The sequence below is a fragment of the Poeciliopsis prolifica genome, unplaced genomic scaffold, assembly GCF_027474105.1.
Source record: "Poeciliopsis prolifica strain line A6 unplaced genomic scaffold, Auburn_PproV2 SCAFFOLD036, whole genome shotgun sequence".
In the NCBI taxonomy this organism is placed as follows: domain Eukaryota; kingdom Metazoa; phylum Chordata; class Actinopteri; order Cyprinodontiformes; family Poeciliidae; genus Poeciliopsis; species Poeciliopsis prolifica.
Genome location: NW_026562411.1, coordinates 1,786,920 through 1,805,301, shown reverse-complemented (window position 1 = coordinate 1,805,301; position 18,382 = coordinate 1,786,920). Strand labels below are relative to the sequence as shown.

The 18,382-nt window shown below is 41.0% G+C and overlaps 1 protein-coding gene across 4 annotated transcripts in view; it reads left to right on the top strand.

The window, feature by feature from the left end:
• Positions 1–17,998, top strand: part of col18a1a (collagen type XVIII alpha 1 chain a) — a 66,117-nt gene extending 48,119 nt beyond the window's left edge. For all 4 annotated transcript variants that reach the window (XM_055052871.1, XM_055052870.1, XM_055052869.1 and 1 more), the window contains 36 exons: positions 1,400–1,463; positions 3,547–3,662; positions 5,127–5,153; positions 6,119–6,316; positions 6,399–6,425; positions 6,499–6,561; positions 6,633–6,710; positions 6,784–6,834; positions 6,944–7,066; positions 7,264–7,326; positions 7,657–7,701; positions 7,802–7,933; positions 8,909–8,980; positions 9,186–9,212; positions 9,719–9,817; positions 10,442–10,477; positions 10,632–10,721; positions 10,864–10,899; positions 11,159–11,218; positions 11,300–11,377; positions 11,464–11,499; positions 11,575–11,628; positions 11,703–11,774; positions 12,471–12,539; positions 12,615–12,645; positions 12,819–12,872; positions 12,952–12,986; positions 13,077–13,208; positions 13,782–13,941; positions 14,701–14,765; positions 14,847–14,975; positions 15,076–15,108; positions 15,188–15,370; positions 16,120–16,317; positions 16,405–16,520; positions 16,617–17,998. In XM_055052871.1, coding sequence (XP_054908846.1) covers positions 1,400–1,463; positions 3,547–3,662; positions 5,127–5,153; positions 6,119–6,316; positions 6,399–6,425; positions 6,499–6,561; positions 6,633–6,710; positions 6,784–6,834; positions 6,944–7,066; positions 7,264–7,326; positions 7,657–7,701; positions 7,802–7,933; positions 8,909–8,980; positions 9,186–9,212; positions 9,719–9,817; positions 10,442–10,477; positions 10,632–10,721; positions 10,864–10,899; positions 11,159–11,218; positions 11,300–11,377; positions 11,464–11,499; positions 11,575–11,628; positions 11,703–11,774; positions 12,471–12,539; positions 12,615–12,645; positions 12,819–12,872; positions 12,952–12,986; positions 13,077–13,208; positions 13,782–13,941; positions 14,701–14,765; positions 14,847–14,975; positions 15,076–15,108; positions 15,188–15,370; positions 16,120–16,317; positions 16,405–16,520; positions 16,617–16,827 — 3,063 coding nt within the window. In that variant the 3' untranslated portion in view covers positions 16,828–17,998. The remainder of the gene's footprint in view (positions 1–1,399; positions 1,464–3,546; positions 3,663–5,126; positions 5,154–6,118; positions 6,317–6,398; positions 6,426–6,498; positions 6,562–6,632; positions 6,711–6,783; positions 6,835–6,943; positions 7,067–7,263; positions 7,327–7,656; positions 7,702–7,801; positions 7,934–8,908; positions 8,981–9,185; positions 9,213–9,718; positions 9,818–10,441; positions 10,478–10,631; positions 10,722–10,863; positions 10,900–11,158; positions 11,219–11,299; positions 11,378–11,463; positions 11,500–11,574; positions 11,629–11,702; positions 11,775–12,470; positions 12,540–12,614; positions 12,646–12,818; positions 12,873–12,951; positions 12,987–13,076; positions 13,209–13,781; positions 13,942–14,700; positions 14,766–14,846; positions 14,976–15,075; positions 15,109–15,187; positions 15,371–16,119; positions 16,318–16,404; positions 16,521–16,616) is intronic.
• Positions 17,999–18,382: the final 384 nt, after the last annotated feature.

The window sequence follows — 18,382 nt, the reverse complement described above, 5'->3', positions numbered from 1 at the left end:
GAGCTAACACCATGAGCTAGAGCTAACACCATTAGCTAGAGCTAACACCATGAGCTAGAGCTAACACAACTCATCAGAGCTAACACCATGAGCTAGAGCTAACACCATGAGCTAGAGCTAACACCATGAGCTAGAGCTAACACCATGAGCTAGAGCTAACACAACTCATCAGAGCTAACACCATGAGCTAGAGCTAACATCATGAGCTAGAGCTAACACAACTCATCAGAGCTAACACCATGAGCTAGAGCTAACACCATTAGCTAGAGCTAACACCATTAGCTAGAGCTAACACAACTCATCAGAGCTAACACCATGAGCTAGAGCTAACATCATGAGCTAGAGCTAACATCATGAGCTAGAGCTAACACCATGAGCTAGAGCTAACACAACTCATCAGAGCTAACACAACTCATCAGAGCTAACACCATGAGCTAGAGCTAACATCATGAGCTAGAGCTAACATCATGAGCTAGAGCTAACACCATGAGCTAGAGCTAACACCATGAGCTAGAGTTAACATCATGAGCTAGAGCTAACAGCATGAGCTAACATCATGAGCTTGAGCTACACCATTAGTTATTTCTAACACCGTTAGCTACAGCTAATGCAATTGTCTAGAGCCAACACATTGTACTATTAATACCATCTTAACGTTTCCCTTTCTCTAAGCAAACACCACTTTCAAATTGTTTATTTTGGAGTTGTAGGTTCGACATGAAACACTGATTTTAGAGCCACTCTGTCTTTCTTCTGCCACAGCTTATTATTATTAATGTGAGTAGCGGCCATATTGAAACGCCAAGTTGACCTTACAAGTCGTAACCAGAGAGAGTCGGAGTCGCTGCCACTTTCCCAGTGGCTTCAGAAAAAAGACTCCAAATAAAAAAATTAATGCTAAAAACGAATCAGCGAATGCTTCAGTAAATATTCAAATCATATTTTTCCCCCCACATTTTGCATGTTTTCAACAAAGAATTTGTTTATCAGCTTAATTGAATAAAATAAAAGAATAAAAATCTAATAAAGATGTTAACTTTCTCCATAGTTGAGGTTTTATTCTAGTATCTGATGATTTCACCGCCTCAGCTAGGTAAATGTGAAGTTGTGCAAAATATGCAGAGTAAATTAGCTGCAAATGAAAACAGGCGGCGCATTGTGTTGTGAGAAGCTTGGGATAGTTTGTACAAGCAGAACTCACTTCCAGTCTCCCAACATTAAAGCAGTTTGCAGAACATGACTCATTTGGGCCTGTGATTAATGTTTACAGGGACAAACTCTTTCCCATGATGCAGCGATGTTTATAAAAGCTTTTCTCAGTGGGAGGTACAGATGGAGAAAATGGAGCAAAATCACTGCAGGTTTTAAATTTAAATTGGGATCTGCTGTGTTTCTGCAGAGAGCCGATGAATCTCTTCCTCCAATCCAACAGCCGCCGCTGGAGAGGCCCGGGCCACAACCCGGTAACATTTCACATCATTTCCTCATTTTATGTTGTTTCACTCTGGATCAGTTACATTTCATATAAAATCAGAGCAGTTCAGTTATTGTTAAAGAATACAGGATTGTAACTTTTAGACAAACACAAAAGAAAACTCAGGTTAGGCAAAAAAACAAAATGAGAGAAAAAATGTCAAAATTTCAAAAATATTAAGACTCAGATGCGTAAGATAAGGAGAATAAAGTTATAATATTAACCAAATAAAGTCTTAGTAACTTAAGAAGTTGAACTAATACTAAAAACTCAAAATATTACCATAATTAAAATTTATTAATACGAAAAATAAATCATGACAAAAGATCACAAGAATAAAGATGGATTTTTAGCAAAATAATGAGAAAAAAAGTTACACTAATACAAAGAGTTATGAGAATAAAGCCATAACATTAAAAATAGACAATAAAGACATAAAACAAGACGAGAGTTGTGCTGATGCTGAAATAAAGTCAAAATATTAGAATAAAGAAGACATGAGAAAAATGTAATGTTACCAGGATAGAAACATAATATTAGTAGAACCAAGCAATTTTATAACGCATAAAATTATATAAAAAATAAGAATGCTGAGCATTATGTGAAGTTATAGCTTGGTATTGATTTATTTTAGTGATGCTGTGCCCTTACTCTGCTAAAATTACTTAATCATCATAATATTAGTAATTTATACTCATAATTGCAGAACAAAACTCTTATTTCTCCTAATACTTCATATTATTAAACTGTCGTATAAAATCACATGGCGGGACAGAGGGAAACATTTTGTGACTTTAACGTTCACTGATAAATGTCTCCATCTACTGGACAATACGAGTACTGCCATAAATAAAGACATTCTTAGAGAAAGAAAAAAGGCCCAAATCCTTTTGCTACAGTGAATCATTTGTCTCCACTTAGTCCTGTCCTCTTCGTCCTCCACGCTCACCGACTTCCTCTCCTCTTTCTCCACATCCATTAGTCTCTCTTTGGGTCGTCTCTTAATTAACTTAATTAAGTTTTATTGGAAGACATGATGAACAACACCTAACCAGTAACTATAAAGTCTTACAAAAGGCAAACACAAAAAAATGTTCATTTTCCTTGACTTAAAGGAAATAGTAAACAGTTTTCATTCCCTTCAAAATAAGTGTATGAATATGCTCTTATTTTGAATGAAGCCTAACAGCTTGAATTCTTAACGGTCAATAACTAAAAGACGTTAGCTCTTTAGGGAAAGCTAAGTGATCTAAGCTTTGTCAAAGTTAGCAAAAGCGCTAAGTGAAAAGTTAGCTCCAGTATTAGCACTTTAGCAGAGCTGTGCCCACCATTGCCATGGGGCATTGTGAAGAGGAAACAGACAGCAAAACCAACAGTACTTTTGCTAATTTGACCACAGGTTAAGTTAGCAAAACCACTAAGCTATAAAATTAGCTCTGCGAATTTAGTGGTGGGCCCACTTCCACTAATGTGCTGACTATAAAACTTTAACTAGTGTGAAATAAGTTTATAACTTGACAACATTCATTAATAATGTTTGTGAAGCACAACTAAAAACTGAATATTCTGTCCGCTGCTTAAAATATATGCACTGGCCGAGTTTTAAATGTTGATTTAAAGAAAAAAAGGGTCAGAAGGAGGAAGACTCTGCAAACCATTTTGGTTGAACTGATGTTTTAAAGTAGATCATTAAAGCCAGGAGGTGGCATCAGTTTATTTCACGCTGCAGTGACGTCGCTAACCGATAACCCGACATTTAGCCTCAGTCATGTTTCCAGAATTCATTCCTTGGAGCAGCAGGCTGCATTTCACACCTTGCCTTCTAAAGTGACTCATTTATCGGGATATCAAGCATGTCGGGTCAAATTGGGTCAATTCACAAGCAGGTGGGAGATGTGCCTCCACTCCACCTGACCTCTAAACTACAGAGTTACAGCAGGAATCCTGCTTCCTTTCCTTCCTCCTTCTGGGATCAGGGATCGTTTGTTTTTCTCGGGGATGCAGTCGTTGATCATCTACCAGAGGTTTTCATCGGGATGTTAATGGATGTGTCCTGTGGTTATGCTTTCCAGGTGCAGCCGCTGCTAAAGGAGAGAAAGGCGACAGAGGAGAGAAAGGAGACCGGGGCCCGACGGGGCCGAAGGGAGAGCCAGGCTCCGGCTCCCAAGGGGGAATCCGCGGAATAAAGGTCAGCCAGACAAAACGGAGCTTTTTCATCCCAGGATCCCTGGCAAAGGGAAAAATACGGAGCTGCAGTGACGCCAAGTTTTAACCTTTCCATACACAAGCCAACAAACAAAACTAGCACAGAAATAATTGAAATTCCTCTCAATGGCAGGAACACCAAGTGTAGACCGGAAAAACTGATACACTTTGTTATAAATGAAGCGTCATCAGAATCTTTCCTCTGGGTTTTTCCCCAAAGTAAAATGCTGAGCCTGGTGGGGCGACGCGGCCAGTCATCCAGCAGTTAAAACATGTTTAAAAGGAAATGTGAAAACACCACTTGGTAATTAAGTTTTATTGGAAGACATGATGAAAAACACCTAACCAATAACTATAAAGTCTTACAAAAAGCAAACACAAAAAAATATCCATTAGGTTCTTCCTAATTACAAAATGTTTTATATTTGTGACTTGTGATTTTGTTTGCTGAAGTTGTAAAACCACTTCCTGTAGAAACAGGAAGTGGTCATGGAGCTGACCTCTGCCTCCTTATGCGTTCACATGCTGACCATTCTGCTTCCAACCGTTATATCAGAGACTCTCTAATCCAGCTTTGCCATCACTGTTAAAAAACTACAATGAAGTAATTATTAATATGCTAAGCCTGGTGGCCCGCCAGGCTGACAGTACACTGAGGGAAACCCTGTTTCCTCTATATTTTTCTAAGAAATAAAGTAGCTTAGATGAGCATTAAATCAAACATTATTGTATTTTTGTTAGCAAATTATTCTTATATTTTTTGTGAAAATCGGTTTTAACTGATTTTCAACAAATACTCCACACCTGAATCCATCTAACTCAAGTACAATTATTTTCAATATTCATTTTGACCGTTTTTTTTTTTAATAAATCATTTTCTTTCTTAATTCATAAATTAATTTAAAAACACTTCTGTGTACACCTTGAAAGGAATTTATTTTAAGCTTTGCACAGAGTTAATGCTGTTCTGAGATCAATTAAATCATAACATTTTAAAGAACACAATATTTAATTAGTTGGATAGAAATAATCAGACATAATTTGGATAGTTTTCTTCTGGAGGTTTTGTATTTCCAAACAATAATTTATGTATGGTAGAAGCATTAAGCAACAATATAACATGTAAAGTTATTTCTTTTTTACAAAATATTTAATTTGATTTTAGCCTTTACATAATCAGGTTTGTTGTTGAATTGCACCAAGTTAACACTAGAGGGCGCTAGAAGCCCGAGAGTCAAAACCACCAGCAGCTTTTTCTAATTTTGCTAACATATTGTGAGGAAAAAAAGGGAAAACTTCTGGAAGTTTGGGTGGATTTACCTGCCATTTGCTCAACAAAAACAGGACGTTTTACAAAAGTACTTTTATTTTCCCCTTTAGAGCGATTTCTACTGTTCTCTTAAAATGGATTAAAATTTACACCACTGCTTTGTTGTTTTATTTTCAGGGAGAACCAGGTGAAAAAGGAGCCAAGGTAAGTTACAGCTGCCTTCAGGTTATTGATTAGTTTGAAAATGTTGAATATGAAGCAACGAAGCAGATTAAAAAGTTTGTCGTTGACTTTTGTCATAGCGGATGAACAGACACGTTCATGTTTTTGATCTGATATGAAGGGAGACAAACAGTTCTGAGTTTTCTGAGATGAAGATGTTATAAATTTAGTTTATAATATTTACTCTTTTATGTAACAATAAACCTACAACATGGTTTGGTGCAGGCCAAAAGACTGAGAATTCTGACCAACATATCCAGACCGTCTTTTCTTTTGTCGTTTTTGTGTTAGACCGGGAAAGAACATGAAAAATTATGCTAAATCTACCCGTTTAGATTAAGTATTTATTGCTGTTTTTTTATTGTTATAAAAAAAACCCTAATACCCACTGTGGCACTGACTATGACAAAGATGGATGTTTTTGTGAAATTTTTTATTTCAATTTGTTTTTCAAACTAAATATTCAGTAAGTCCCCAGATATGTTTGGACTCTTGATGATGTGTCACCAGTGCAGGTACCGCTTGTAACATTAACAGCAATAATTTCATAACATAAAACAATTTGGTTTTGTTCCAAACCAAATATCCAGTTTGCCAAATTTGGCTCCAAAGTAAGTACTTAGCTTGGTAACGAAATATTTAACTCCTGACTAAATATTTATTTGCAAATGTTTAGTTTGCGACCTGAAAATGACAAGTATTTTCCAACGATAAACTACAAATTCACATTTTCTAGCCATCAGCTCACTTATCTGACCACTAGCTTTGCTGTATCTTAACTGGAGACTCAAATGTTTTGCTTATCGATTAAAAACAAGCATATTATCGTCATTAGCTGCTCTTATATTAAATTTGGTGTGCCGTGTTTTAAATATTAGTTTAATCTACTGATTTCTGTATCAAAACGTATTATGAGAGCCAAGATGTGGACCTTTCCTTTGTTCCAGGGCAGTGCAGGTTTTGGGTATCCGGGCTCAAAGGGTGAACCAGGCCCTCCCGGACCACCAGGGCCCCCTGGATCTCCAGGATCTGCAAGCGAGTATTCAGTTGACCGAGATGGGTCGGTTGTTTTGAAGGTTCCTGGGCCGCGTGGACCGCCTGGACCGGCAGGTCCTCAGGGGCCAGCAGGGGAAGATGGAGAACCAGTGAGTGGATCTGGAGGAACAACCTGAGACTTCTCTGGAGATGCTGAAAGTCACTCAGGTGTTCTCTGTTTTGTTCCCGTAGGGTGATCCCGGTGAAGATGGAAAAACTGTATGTAGTTTCTGCTTTTTCTTTCAAAATAGAATGTTTCAGGGGCCGAACATCATATTTGTCTTTTAAATAGGGGCCTCAGGGACCTCCAGGGTTTCCAGGAACTCCGGGTGACGCAGGAGTTAAAGGACAGAAGGTTAGATAAACCCAGCTTGCAGATTGTTAAAAGGGTTTCAGTTTAAGTCCTAATGAGGTGGGTTCATACAGGGCGACCGTGGAGAGGGCCAGCCCGGCCCCAGAGGACCCCCGGGGCCTCCAGGACCACCGGGTACAGGATACAGATCTGTGAGTCACATCCTCCTATGAGGTAAAAACTTCCTTCTGCTTTCTGCAGATGATTCTAAAACACATCTTTCAGACATTCGAGGACATGGAGGCCTCTGGATTCCCTGATTTGGTCTCCGTTCGGGTGAGAACAAACAGAACCGGCTTTCTCTGGTCCTTCTTAGTCACACCACAAAATCCATTGGATCTATTGGAGGAGGAAATATTTTGAATCTTTATAATTGTTGATGCAGGGACTTCCAGGTCCCCCAGGTCCTCCTGGTCCCCCAGGCCCTCCCGGTCTTCCCTCAGCAAGCACGTCCGTGAACACTGCCGCTTTTGGACCTCCAGGAAAAGATGGAGCACCTGGCCAACCTGTAAGTGGAACAGTCCACTCCAATCAGAAACTACTGCAGGAAATCAGGAGCATCCAAATGAGTGGATGCAGGACTGAAAACAGGATTTCACTCGTCTGCATTCTCTTGTTTTCATACTAACAAACTGCCTACTTATGCTGATGATAGAACGCTTTAACCAAAATCCAGTTCCAACAACCAAATCTTTTGGACTTTAGGGTCTGCCTGGTTTACCTGGTGCCGATGGTCTTCCAGGAGCTCCTGGCCCCAGGGGAGAAAAGGTACTGATTTACTGGAACATACGATTTATCATTTAAATGCTAATACCATCTAATTATATGTAGCAAACATTGATTACGCCTGTAAATGTAGCAAATAGATTTTTAGTTGAAAGTTTGAATTAAAGCACTTGGAATCTGTCAAACAGTCTCTTCCACTGATTATAACAGATAATGATCGAATCCCCTACTCCAACATCCTAACAATACAACACAAATGTAAAAATTGTCTCATTTGAAAAACCTCAAAAAACTTAATGAGGTGAATAAAAGATTGAAGTTTTAATTTTGCTGTGATTAAAAATGTGTCTTTTTCCTTTGTTACGTTCTCAGGGGGATTCAGGCGATCTTGGACTCCCAGGAGCAATTGGACAAAAGGTGTGACATCACTATTTCTCATTTTAACTTAAAGGTGAAAAGTTAATTGTGAAATTAACTAGAAAAGTGAATTTTTAAGAGCCATGTTTCTACTCCACAGGGATCTCTAGGAGAACCTGGTTTACCGGGAACTCCAGGAGAGCCTGGACTGGCTGGTCTGCCAGGACCCATGGGACCAGTCGGTCCTCCTGGACCTCCTGGGCCTCCAGGACCAGGTCATCGGGTTGGATTTGTGAGTTCAATTAACATGCAATGATATTAACAAGCAGACATGCTGAAACAAAGTAGCATGCAGGGGTGGACAGACTTCCACTAATTTGCTGATGTGCTAGCAGTGTGTCTATTTTCTAGCGCTTTAGCTAACCTTGAAAATGTTTGGTACACTTAGCTTCTCCTAAATGTATTTTTTTGATCAATTCTAAACTGCTAAACATACTTCTGTTGATGTTCTTCCTAACTTTATTTCAAATATAAACATTCAGGAGCAAAATAAAAAAAACAGAGAAAAAATATAAACACAATGTCTAAGGAGAACATAGAACATGGAAACCAAAAGGTCAAAATGAAATTGCTGCTCAAGGGTTGTAGTCTATCCAAGGGCTGAAATAGTTTGAATTGAAGTTAGCGCTTAGCATTAGCTTCTGCAAAATACCATGTTGGTGTAGGGATTTACCATTAGTAGAGCTAGCTGTCTTGCTAGCTGTGCCCACCACTGGCAATATGGAAACAGCCATTGTACGAAACAAACTTATGGGGAGGGGTTGTGGTATGAGAAACAAGATGCAGTCACTGATCGCTATGGTAATTCCTGCCTTTTCTGTAATATGCTAGGCTACACTATGAAAAATCTTGAATGGTGAGGTGCAGAAAATTGTGCATACACCATAAACCACTGAAGTTACGAGTTATGCCAGTTCAGACAGTCCAATTTTCTGTGAGCCATTAAACAGGAAGCTGGGATGAAACTTCTCAATATTGCAACAAAAGTCTGGCGAAAACCAAAAGTATAGCATATTTTTCTCAATGAAGCTGCACAGCTTTTGCTTTAACACTGATCAGGAAAAGGAACCAATACTGGTCATTGGAAACACCTGATTCCTGATGCAATGACATAATACTTGGGCTAACGAGCAGCAATACCTGCAGATTAACACACTTCATAATTAATATGTTACTTTGCCCTAAAATTGTGTCTCTTGTTCTTCAGGATGACATGGAGGACTCCAGTGGGATTTTCACTAATGGACTTCCTGGTGTCAGAGGACCAGAAGGGATACAGGTACCTTAATTACTGTAATAAAATATGGATTGAATTTCAGCACAAGAATTACGTTTAAATCAGCCGTAAGTGCATCTCTGATCTGTTAAGGCAGAGATGCTTATTAAAAATAGTTAAAATAAGCTTAATTTAATTGAATGAAAAGCTGTGGCATTATTTACTGTGGCTGTGTATCAAATAACCGTAGCACATGTTGTATTTTCAGGGACCTCCTGGTTTACCTGGACACCCAGTAAGTAACACGCTGCAATAAAACAACAGGCTGCTGCCTGGACTTCTGCCCCAGTTAGTCAGCCTTCAGATTAAAGATGAAAATGTTGAACGACAATCTTCAAGTATTTAAAATTGGCAAAGAAATTTTGAAAAAATGTTGGAAAGTCTGGAAAATGTGAAATATTTTTGCCAGACAGCTCAGACCAAAGCAGACAAATTCACATTTTTTTCTGTTAATTTAACACATTTTAGTACTTTTACAGTGTTGGTCTAAAGTAAGAGCAGCTTAATTATTTTTTTTGCATTTATAGGATTTTGTTCTCATTTGTTTACATCTTAATAAAACTCAACCTTTGTCATTCTGTAACAAGTCTAGTTAATGTTCTGAAGTTGGTAACAACCAGAAAAACTTTCAAAGTATCTCATCCTATCAAAATTTGGCACTTCAATTAAAAGGTCCAAAGGTTTCAGAGGTTTTTTCTGCTTTGCTTCCCCATGTTGTTTAACTTGAATCTGCCATTGCAGGGTAAGCCCGGTTTCCCGGGTATTGAGGGTCCAAAGGGTGAGCAGGGTCTGGCAGGAAGAGACGGACTGCCAGGCCTGGATGGCTTCCCGGGACCGCCGGTGAGAAAACCTCAACTTTATGTGAAACCGCACAGGATGATGGAGATTTGCATACATGGATCATGGCATCCGTTGCAGAGCTCAATAATTAGCTCTATTTGTGTGGTGTAAATCAGTTTAATCTGAGAAAGTGACCTTGAGGCACCTCTAAGGTCAAAGAGCTTCAGCTAACAGACAAATATAGACTGCAAATAATTCTTCATCAGCCAATAGCAGAGCTAAATTTCTGTTTAGCGCATTAGCATTTTGGCTAACTTTGAAAACATTTAGCCCACTTAGCTTCCCTGAAATTAATTTTCCCAGATAAATTCTTGGATATTTTGTAAACTTTCAGTTAAATAAAGATCAACGTCTGTTTTAAAATTTTGGCTATCAGTGGTCAATATTCATGCTCTTGTTTTGAAGTGGGTGAAGACAGCAGTCATGTTTCTCTCTTTTCCCCCAACAATTTTATTTTATACATAAATGTACAGGAACAAATGAAAACGTCTCTCATGTCCTTAGACATGTGAGAGGAATTAGGTCCAAATAATGTCAGCATCAAATATCAAACCCGATTATCAGGCCATGATGCTTTTTCTGATTTATAAAGCTGTAAAATTTTGTTTGTCTTCATCTTCACAGGGACAAAAGGGTGACAGAGGTGACAAAGGAGAGACGGTAAATTTCATATTTGATCTTAGCGAAATTTCTGGTGATATGACATTTTTACCATTAACAGAACGGCTTTATGTGGCTTTATGTGGCTTAGTTCTGTATGTGATGACAGATGGATTAGTCCTTCATTAGTTGGTGGGTTAATCTGTTTTCACAGGGCGATCCGGGTCGAGATGGAACCGGACTCCCAGGCCCACCTGGTCCACCTGGACCACCGGGGCAAATCATCTACCAGCCATCTGATAACGTGAGTTCACATAAAACCACTACAGACTTCAGCTTTCAAATGTTTAACTTCAGCTGACAGTTTCCCATCATGCCAGGATGACGTCTCTGTATTTTCACTGAATGTTTAAGGAGAAACTTTAACTGGTTTCTTGTTCTTCCAGGGAGTCGCTGGTTTACCTGGCAGAGCTGGATTTCCTGTAAGCATTCAATGTCTTATTTGATTCCTTTGTTCTTAACTATTTAAACTCCATTTAAAATTACTTTTCACTGGTAGGAGTTGGGAAAAATACTATTTTTAATGCTTGGACATTAGCTGCAGAGCATTAACTGTAAAACAATATTTTTAGGCTCAACACAAAGATTTGCCCGACAGCTTGCAGGCTGACCTGCATGGCTAATTGATGGAGGTTGTTTATTTCTAAATCTCTCACTTGAATATTTTTATGCGCCTGCCAGGGTCCTGTTGGACCAAAGGGGGACAGAGGTGACCCTGGTTCACCCGGTTATGCCCTGAAGGTGAACTCCTGTTATTATATCAGCTGCTAATCAAGCTGCTCATGGTTTCCATCGTTTTCATCGTCAGTTTTCTGTGTTCAGGGTGAAAAAGGGGAACCAGGCTTGATAATTGGACCAGATGGAAATCCTTTGTATCTGGGAGGCCTGACAGGCAGCAAGGTGAGTCTCATCATCCGTCTGTTTGTTCCCATTAGCTCCTTCTTGTTCCCGTTTGCGATGCTAATCATCTCCACTTTGTTCTGTAGGGAGACAGAGGACTGCAAGGACCTATTGGACCTTCTGTAAGTTTGCATCATTGAGATTTTGAAGTGTCTGCACTGATTTATTCAATGTTTTATGATATCATTTTGTTGCAGGGCCCTCAGGGGCCTCCTGGACTGAAAGGTGAAATAGGAATGCCAGGAAGACCAGTGAGTGCATTTGTTTCAGAGTTTCTGAGGCTTTATAAAGTGCATGAGAATGATTAGTGATTTTCACCCACCAGGGTCGACCAGGAGTGAATGGATACAAGGGTGAGAAAGGAGAGCCAGGAGGCGGTGCAGGTTATGGCTACCCGGTAAGCTGGATTCGTTTTCCTGTACTGCATAAATAATAAATAATGTTTCTAAAAACCATCACTCACAAGCACTTAAAACCCAAACCAAACCAAAACAACCCCAGCAGCTCTTTGGTAATGACTTCATGTTTTTATCTGTCTGAAAAAAACCTCCGGAATGCAATGTCGCCTAGCAACCCCGACCCGTCGCCTGGCAACCCCGACCCGTCACCTAGCAACCCCGACCCGTCGCCTGGCAACCCCAGCAAAGCTCTGCCCGTCGCCTGGCAACCTCAGGGTGTTGCTCTGAACAGGCAGAACTAAAATCTATAGAAAATCTTTCTTAGATTTTGTGGAGATTGTAACGAATCGCCCACAGACGGATCCTAACCTGCTGAAGGGAGCGTAGCTTCCCTTTCACATCTGCATGAGTCTGTCTGGCTTTTGCTTTTTCCAAAATGGCTTCGGCTTGGTTTACCTGCCACAAAATGAAATTCTGCTTTGATAAAAGATTGTTTGACCATCTGAACATGGCCTGAGAAAAATAACCTGCCAATAATAAGCCAACCACTGGGAACAAATTGAGCTTCACTCGACAAGTTTAAAGAACAAGACATGGAAAAGTTTAGTCATATCTTTGTGTTTTTGTTGGTGCAACAGAGACTGTCACCAAAACAGCGTCTCATTCTGAATCATAAAGTCGTGTGTTTCCTGCAGGGAGTTGCTGGCCCGCCAGGACCCCCAGGACCCCCCGGACCACCAGGTCCAGCTCTGGATCGCTTTAATGTGAGTCCAAGCGAGCCACGAAGAGTTAATGCATCTCATCTACCAACTGATTCTCTTCCTCTGTTCTTTCTTTAGCGCTTTGATGAAAACTCCAGGGCTTACCAAGGTACGGGCGCCATGAAACCATGTCGATAGATTATAAGCATGTTTCAAGGGTTTTAAATCTTATTTTCTGCTGTCCAGCCTATACAGTAATGCTGTGATGAAAGTGGGCGATCAGACATTAAACATTGTTTTTACGGCGCCATGTTTGCTGTAAAATGCTGTTTTTTGCTGCAGTGGTAAAGGGAGAAAAAGGAGAGCGTGGCGACCGCGGATCTCCTGGGATCCCAGGTAATCCTGAAACATTCATCTCTGTTTTCCTCCTTCGGAGAACCTTCGTCACTAAAGCATCTCCTCCTCTTCCTCAAAGGAACTGCGTCGAACTTCGATATCTACGCGTTTAAGGTAACCCGCCTCATCTCTTCACCTCAGTTTAGTTTTCTCTGCTTTTGGGACGGCGGTAAACTGACAAAACGTCATAATGTTCTGTGACAGAATGAGCTGAAAGGAGACCAGGGAGATCCGGGAGTGAAGGGGGAGAAAGGAGAGCCGGGTGGCGGATACTACGACCCACGTTTTGGAGGACCAGTGGGCCCACCAGGACCTCCAGGAAACCCAGGATTACCAGTGAGTTCAGAGGGAGCCGCACAGTTACAGCGATCAGCAGTAATTTCATTCATGCTCTTATTTTGAAGTGGGTGAAAACAGCACTTCAGTTTCCTCCAACATTATACGGAAGAAGAAACAATCAAGACCAACAGAAAATCAAAATGAATTGGTTGTAGTCTTTGAAGGACAGACGTACTTTGAATTTTTTGCATTAGCTTCTCTTCAATGCCGTTGGTATAAACTTTACCCTTAAATACTAAATAATATTTAGTATTCTAGGGTTAGCATAGCTACCTTTTTCGTTAGCGATGCCCAACTCAAACCTAAACATAATGAAAGAATAGGTAGGAAAATAATTGTCCAACATTTACTATATTATTGAATGAAAGGGAAAAAGTGCAAATTCTGATTGACCAGACAATAAATTGTGGCTGTTTAATGAAGACCATCAAAGTGAAAAGGTGAAACCTGAAGAGGAACATGAGCAGCGAAACATAATAATCCCTCGTAGCAAATTACCGCTGAGTGGTTTTAGTTTCAGCAGCAGAATCTATGTGAAGATAAACCCTGATCTGTTTTCCCCTTTTCCAGGGTCCAAAGGGAGAGTCTATAGCCGGGCCTGCTGGGCCACCAGGACCTTCTGGACCACCAGGTGTTGGCTACGATGGCCGCCCAGGTCCAGCAGGACCACCTGGACCTCCAGGACCTCCTGGGAATCCCTCATTTTCTGGACCATACAGACCTAATTATCGTAAGTCGGTTTTTTCCGAGCCTGTTTTTAGCAAAGCCGTAGAAAATACAAGACCGCCATCACTGGGTCATGTGATCACATGACCCAATGAGCCAATGTTTGTTTTCAAGAGAAAAGAACTGAATAAAAATTAAATAGTCAAAAACTTAGCGACATGAATCAGCAGCCCTTGTTAAATGTGTTGCAATGAAAGCAAGACAAAGATTGAAACTATTTTGCAAGACACTAACTGTGATATCAGTGTGGATGAAGTGAACTTTGACACGGTTTGAATGTATATGTGAACACCAAGTGGACTGGAGACCGCTCCAAAAGCAGGAAGTGGACTACAGAGCAGGGCATCCTGGGTAAATGCAACCAAAACAAATACATTAGTCTCATGCTAGCAGGAGAAATGGCTTGTGGTCTTTAGCCAAACACAAAAGACACACAAATCTGAAAATCTGACGTTACATTTTTGTTTCCCATTTGTGAGGAAGGAAGCTGTCCGTGTCTTTTTCAGAGGATTTTGTGTCGCTTCCTTCAGTGGTTGTTGGTGCAGCACCAAGCGAGGAAGGGAACCAGTTGCTCAGAGGGTCCAGTTAGTTTGGTCCGGTTAGTTTGGTCCAGTTAGTTTGACTCAGCGCAGACACAGAAAACCACAGTCGCTAAAAATGTCACCAATGTGTCAACTTTGGTCCCCGGTCTCGTCTACCAGGCTCAGGTCTGAAAGCATCGAATGACAGTTACACTAACTTGTGTTTGTGTTTTGACTTGAAGCCGTCAGCGTTCCTGGACCTCCTGGCCCGCCAGGCCCCCCTGGAAGCCCTGGCGTCTCCTCTGGGGTACAAACGCCTCTGTATTTTAAATGACCTCATATCTGCACCTACTGTTCCAGTTATTTAAGATGATAATTATTTCCCCAGGTGACGGTGTTGAGGTCATATGACATCATGATTGCGACGGCCAGGCAGCAGCCGGAGGGAAGTCTCATTTACATCCTGGACAAAGCAGACCTCTATCTGAGAGTGCGCGATGGACTTCGACAAATCCTAGTACGTCTGCACTCCTTCAGCTTCCACGTTCATGAATCTGAGTGATCATAATATTCAAAGAGTTTAATGTGAAGAATTAATCGGCGGTTTTTCTCCTCAGCTCGGAGATTACAGGACCTTCTTTGGAGATCTGGTGCGTTTTGAAGCGTAACTCGGTTTGACGTTTCCCGACTCCTTTCTGATCTCCGAGTCTCTTTGTTTTTCATGTAAAGGGCAACGAGGTGGCAGAAGTGCAGCCCCCGCCGGTGGTCGTGTACCCCCACGCCCCAGACCGGACCTCCACCAACGGAGCGGGTCATTACTCCCAGAGCAGCGTGGTTATCCGACCCGTTGAACCCGCGCTGCGGCAGCCCAGCCCCCCCGTGGTGCCAGCTGCTGACTCGTCAGAACCAGCAGTGAGTACAACTAAAACACATTACAGCCGTATAATATGACCAAACAGTCACCATTTTTCTCTTGACCACTCCTTAAAATGGGAAAGATAAGAGAACATATCACTAAACTCAAGTTGTTTTGATGTTAATCCAAAAATGGCTAATGATCTAAACTAAAAACCCCATGATTAAAATTTCAAAGTGGGCGGAGCCACGTGACACTGAAGGGCGTGGCCACGTGACACTGAAGGGCGTGACCCTTTGGCAAACTTTTATCTGAAACATGATTAGCAAAATGTATCACCTCCTGATTGACCACAAGGAGGCGTGTGTCTGAGTGAAACTATTTTATAACCAAACGCTGAGTCACTGGAACCAGAAGGAAAATTCAACTGCAGTAGCCACAGTTGAAACCAAAGAGGGCAGCACTGAGACTGTTTTAAGCTTAACATTGCAAAATTAAAACAATCACAAAAATATGCGCAGAAACGTTAGAATAGCAACCCGATGAGACCAGTTTAAATATTTTATCTGCAAAGTTGACCGATTTTAGTTAAAATCAGTTAAAGTTGATTTGAACTAAAACTGTGACCAATACAGTGAAGATCCAGGTTCCTGGGAGGAAGATAGGATGTCCTACCATCACAAACATAAACTCTCCAAAAAATTTAACTGGACAATCAGCTTTGGTCAAACCTAGTGACATAAATTTACAATATGAGAAAATGTTTTAAAATTAAAAGCTAAAGCCAGCCTCTCTTCTCTCGCAGCTCCACCTTGTAGCGCTGAACGCGCCTCAGACCGGAAACATGCGAGGGATTCGCGGGGCGGACTTCCTGTGCTTCCAGCAGGCTCGCGCTGTTGGTCTGAAGGGAACGTTCAGAGCCTTCCTGTCCTCCAAGCTCCAAGACCTCTACACCATCGTCCGCAGGTCAGACAGGAACGGATTCCCCATCATGAACCTGAAGGTAAGACAACTGTCCAGCTAAATCTACATTTAATTATTTTTGTTCATGGATTTCTGTTTATGGGTCTTTCCTTCCTTGTCCTTTCAGAACCAAGTGTTGTTCAGCAGCTGGGAGTCCATCTTCAGTGAGGACAGCAACAAAATGAGGGAGAATGTACCGTTGTACTCGTTTGACGGCAGAGACATCCTCAGGGACAGTGCATGGCGAGTCTTTGAAAACCGTTCCAGATTTTAATCCGCGGCCGTGTTTGTTTCCACGCCTGATTTAAAGTTGTTGTTTGTTTTCTGTTCCCCCTCCAGGCCAGAGAAGATGGTCTGGCACGGATCGAGCAAAAAGGGCCACCGGCAAATGGATCATTACTGTGAAACGTGGCGGGCGGGCGAGCGCGCCGTGACGGGCCTGGCGTCGTCCCTGCAGAGCGGCCGCCTGCTGCAGCAGACGCCCAGCAGCTGCTCCGGCTCCTACATCGTCCTCTGCATCGAGAACGCCTTCACGTCGCCCTCCAAATAATAAATCCACCCTCTGCGTTCAGGGCCCTCGCTAAATACGTTTTTGTAAACTCAGCTGGTAAATTTTTATCCCCCTCCTTTTAATTTTTATGCCAACGCAGCTTGTAAGCATCAGGACGAACTGCCCCCCGAGGGTTTTCCTGCCTGCCAGGACGGTCAGCATCCAGAACGCTGAAGAAAAGGATCCAGCAGGAAACTGTTGGTCCGTTATCTCCAGAGCAGTGGCACATATTTTATTTTAAGTGCAGAAAGTAACATTCTCAAATTAATTTTTTTTTTTAAATTCTGTATATTACATGTTTGTTTTTTGTGTTTATTTTGATGTTATCAATGTTTTTTTGTCTTCATCCAATTTTTAGCATTTCTTTTAGGAGTTGAGCTTTTACTTTTGTTTCCTCCTCTGCAGCATAGATGGGGGCCGTGGTGGGCACCGCTAGACCATAGCTACGCTAATCCTGAAGCGCCACTCAAACACGACTCACGCCAACGCTGAAGCACTATCAGTTCAGTTTATTTATACAGGAACGCTTTCACAACAAATGCTAATGCTAAAGCTGCCGCAGAGCTGCAACCACCGTTCAACTGTCGCTTTGATAAATCATTTTTCTAATAGATTTTTTTTCATAAGCCTAATTCAAGTGGAAGTTTACAAGACAGCCAACTAAATTGGTGCTTAAGGATTTATCCAGAAAAAATATTTAGAAGCTTGTGCGCTAAAACCAATCGTTAGCAAAACTGCTAACCACAGAATTAGCTCGGCTGTTAGCGGGTTAGCAAGAAGAGTGCCCACCACTGGACTTGGGGTAACGGTGGATTACAGCAAATTTATAAGGATTATTTTAAAATAAAAAAAGAAAATAGATATTTATTTTTAAATGAAGTTATAAAATGAAAACAAATACTCATTTTATTTTCACACATTATAAAAAAGGATTAAAACTGTGCCTTATCTCACACCCCACCACTACAGGCTTTTCTGCTGATATTTTCCAGAAGCTGGTGCATTTAACTGAATCACAATCATTCATGTTGGTCATCCAGGGAACAATGTTCTTAATATTTGTCAGGAAAACCAGCATGTTGAGGTCAGTTTCATACCTTTCCTGTGAATATGCTTTTTTTAACGACTGTACTGTTTCACCCAGGCACTGAATTAAAGACTTTTTCAATTACTTTTGTGTTTTTCAATAGACAAGTTTGAGTTGTATTGAAAGATTTAACCACTCATTTTGGTGTGTAACATCTAATCAAAGGCAACTCTACAGAGACGAGACTTTAGCTTAAAGAAACTTTCTACTGTTTTAGTTTTCTGAAAGTTTGTTCCAGATTTGTGGTGCATAGAAGCTGAATGCTGCTTCTGCATGTTTGGTTCTGGTTCTGATGCAGAGCAGAACCAGAAGACCTGAGAGGTTCTGCTATGACAGCAGCAGATCATTCAGTGATTTATAAACTAACAGCAGTAATTTAAAGTCTCCTCTCTGAGCTGCAGGGTTTAAGGTCTTTAGAAGTGGCGCTCTGTCTTCCTGGTTTTAGTCACAACGCCATCAGCAGCGTTC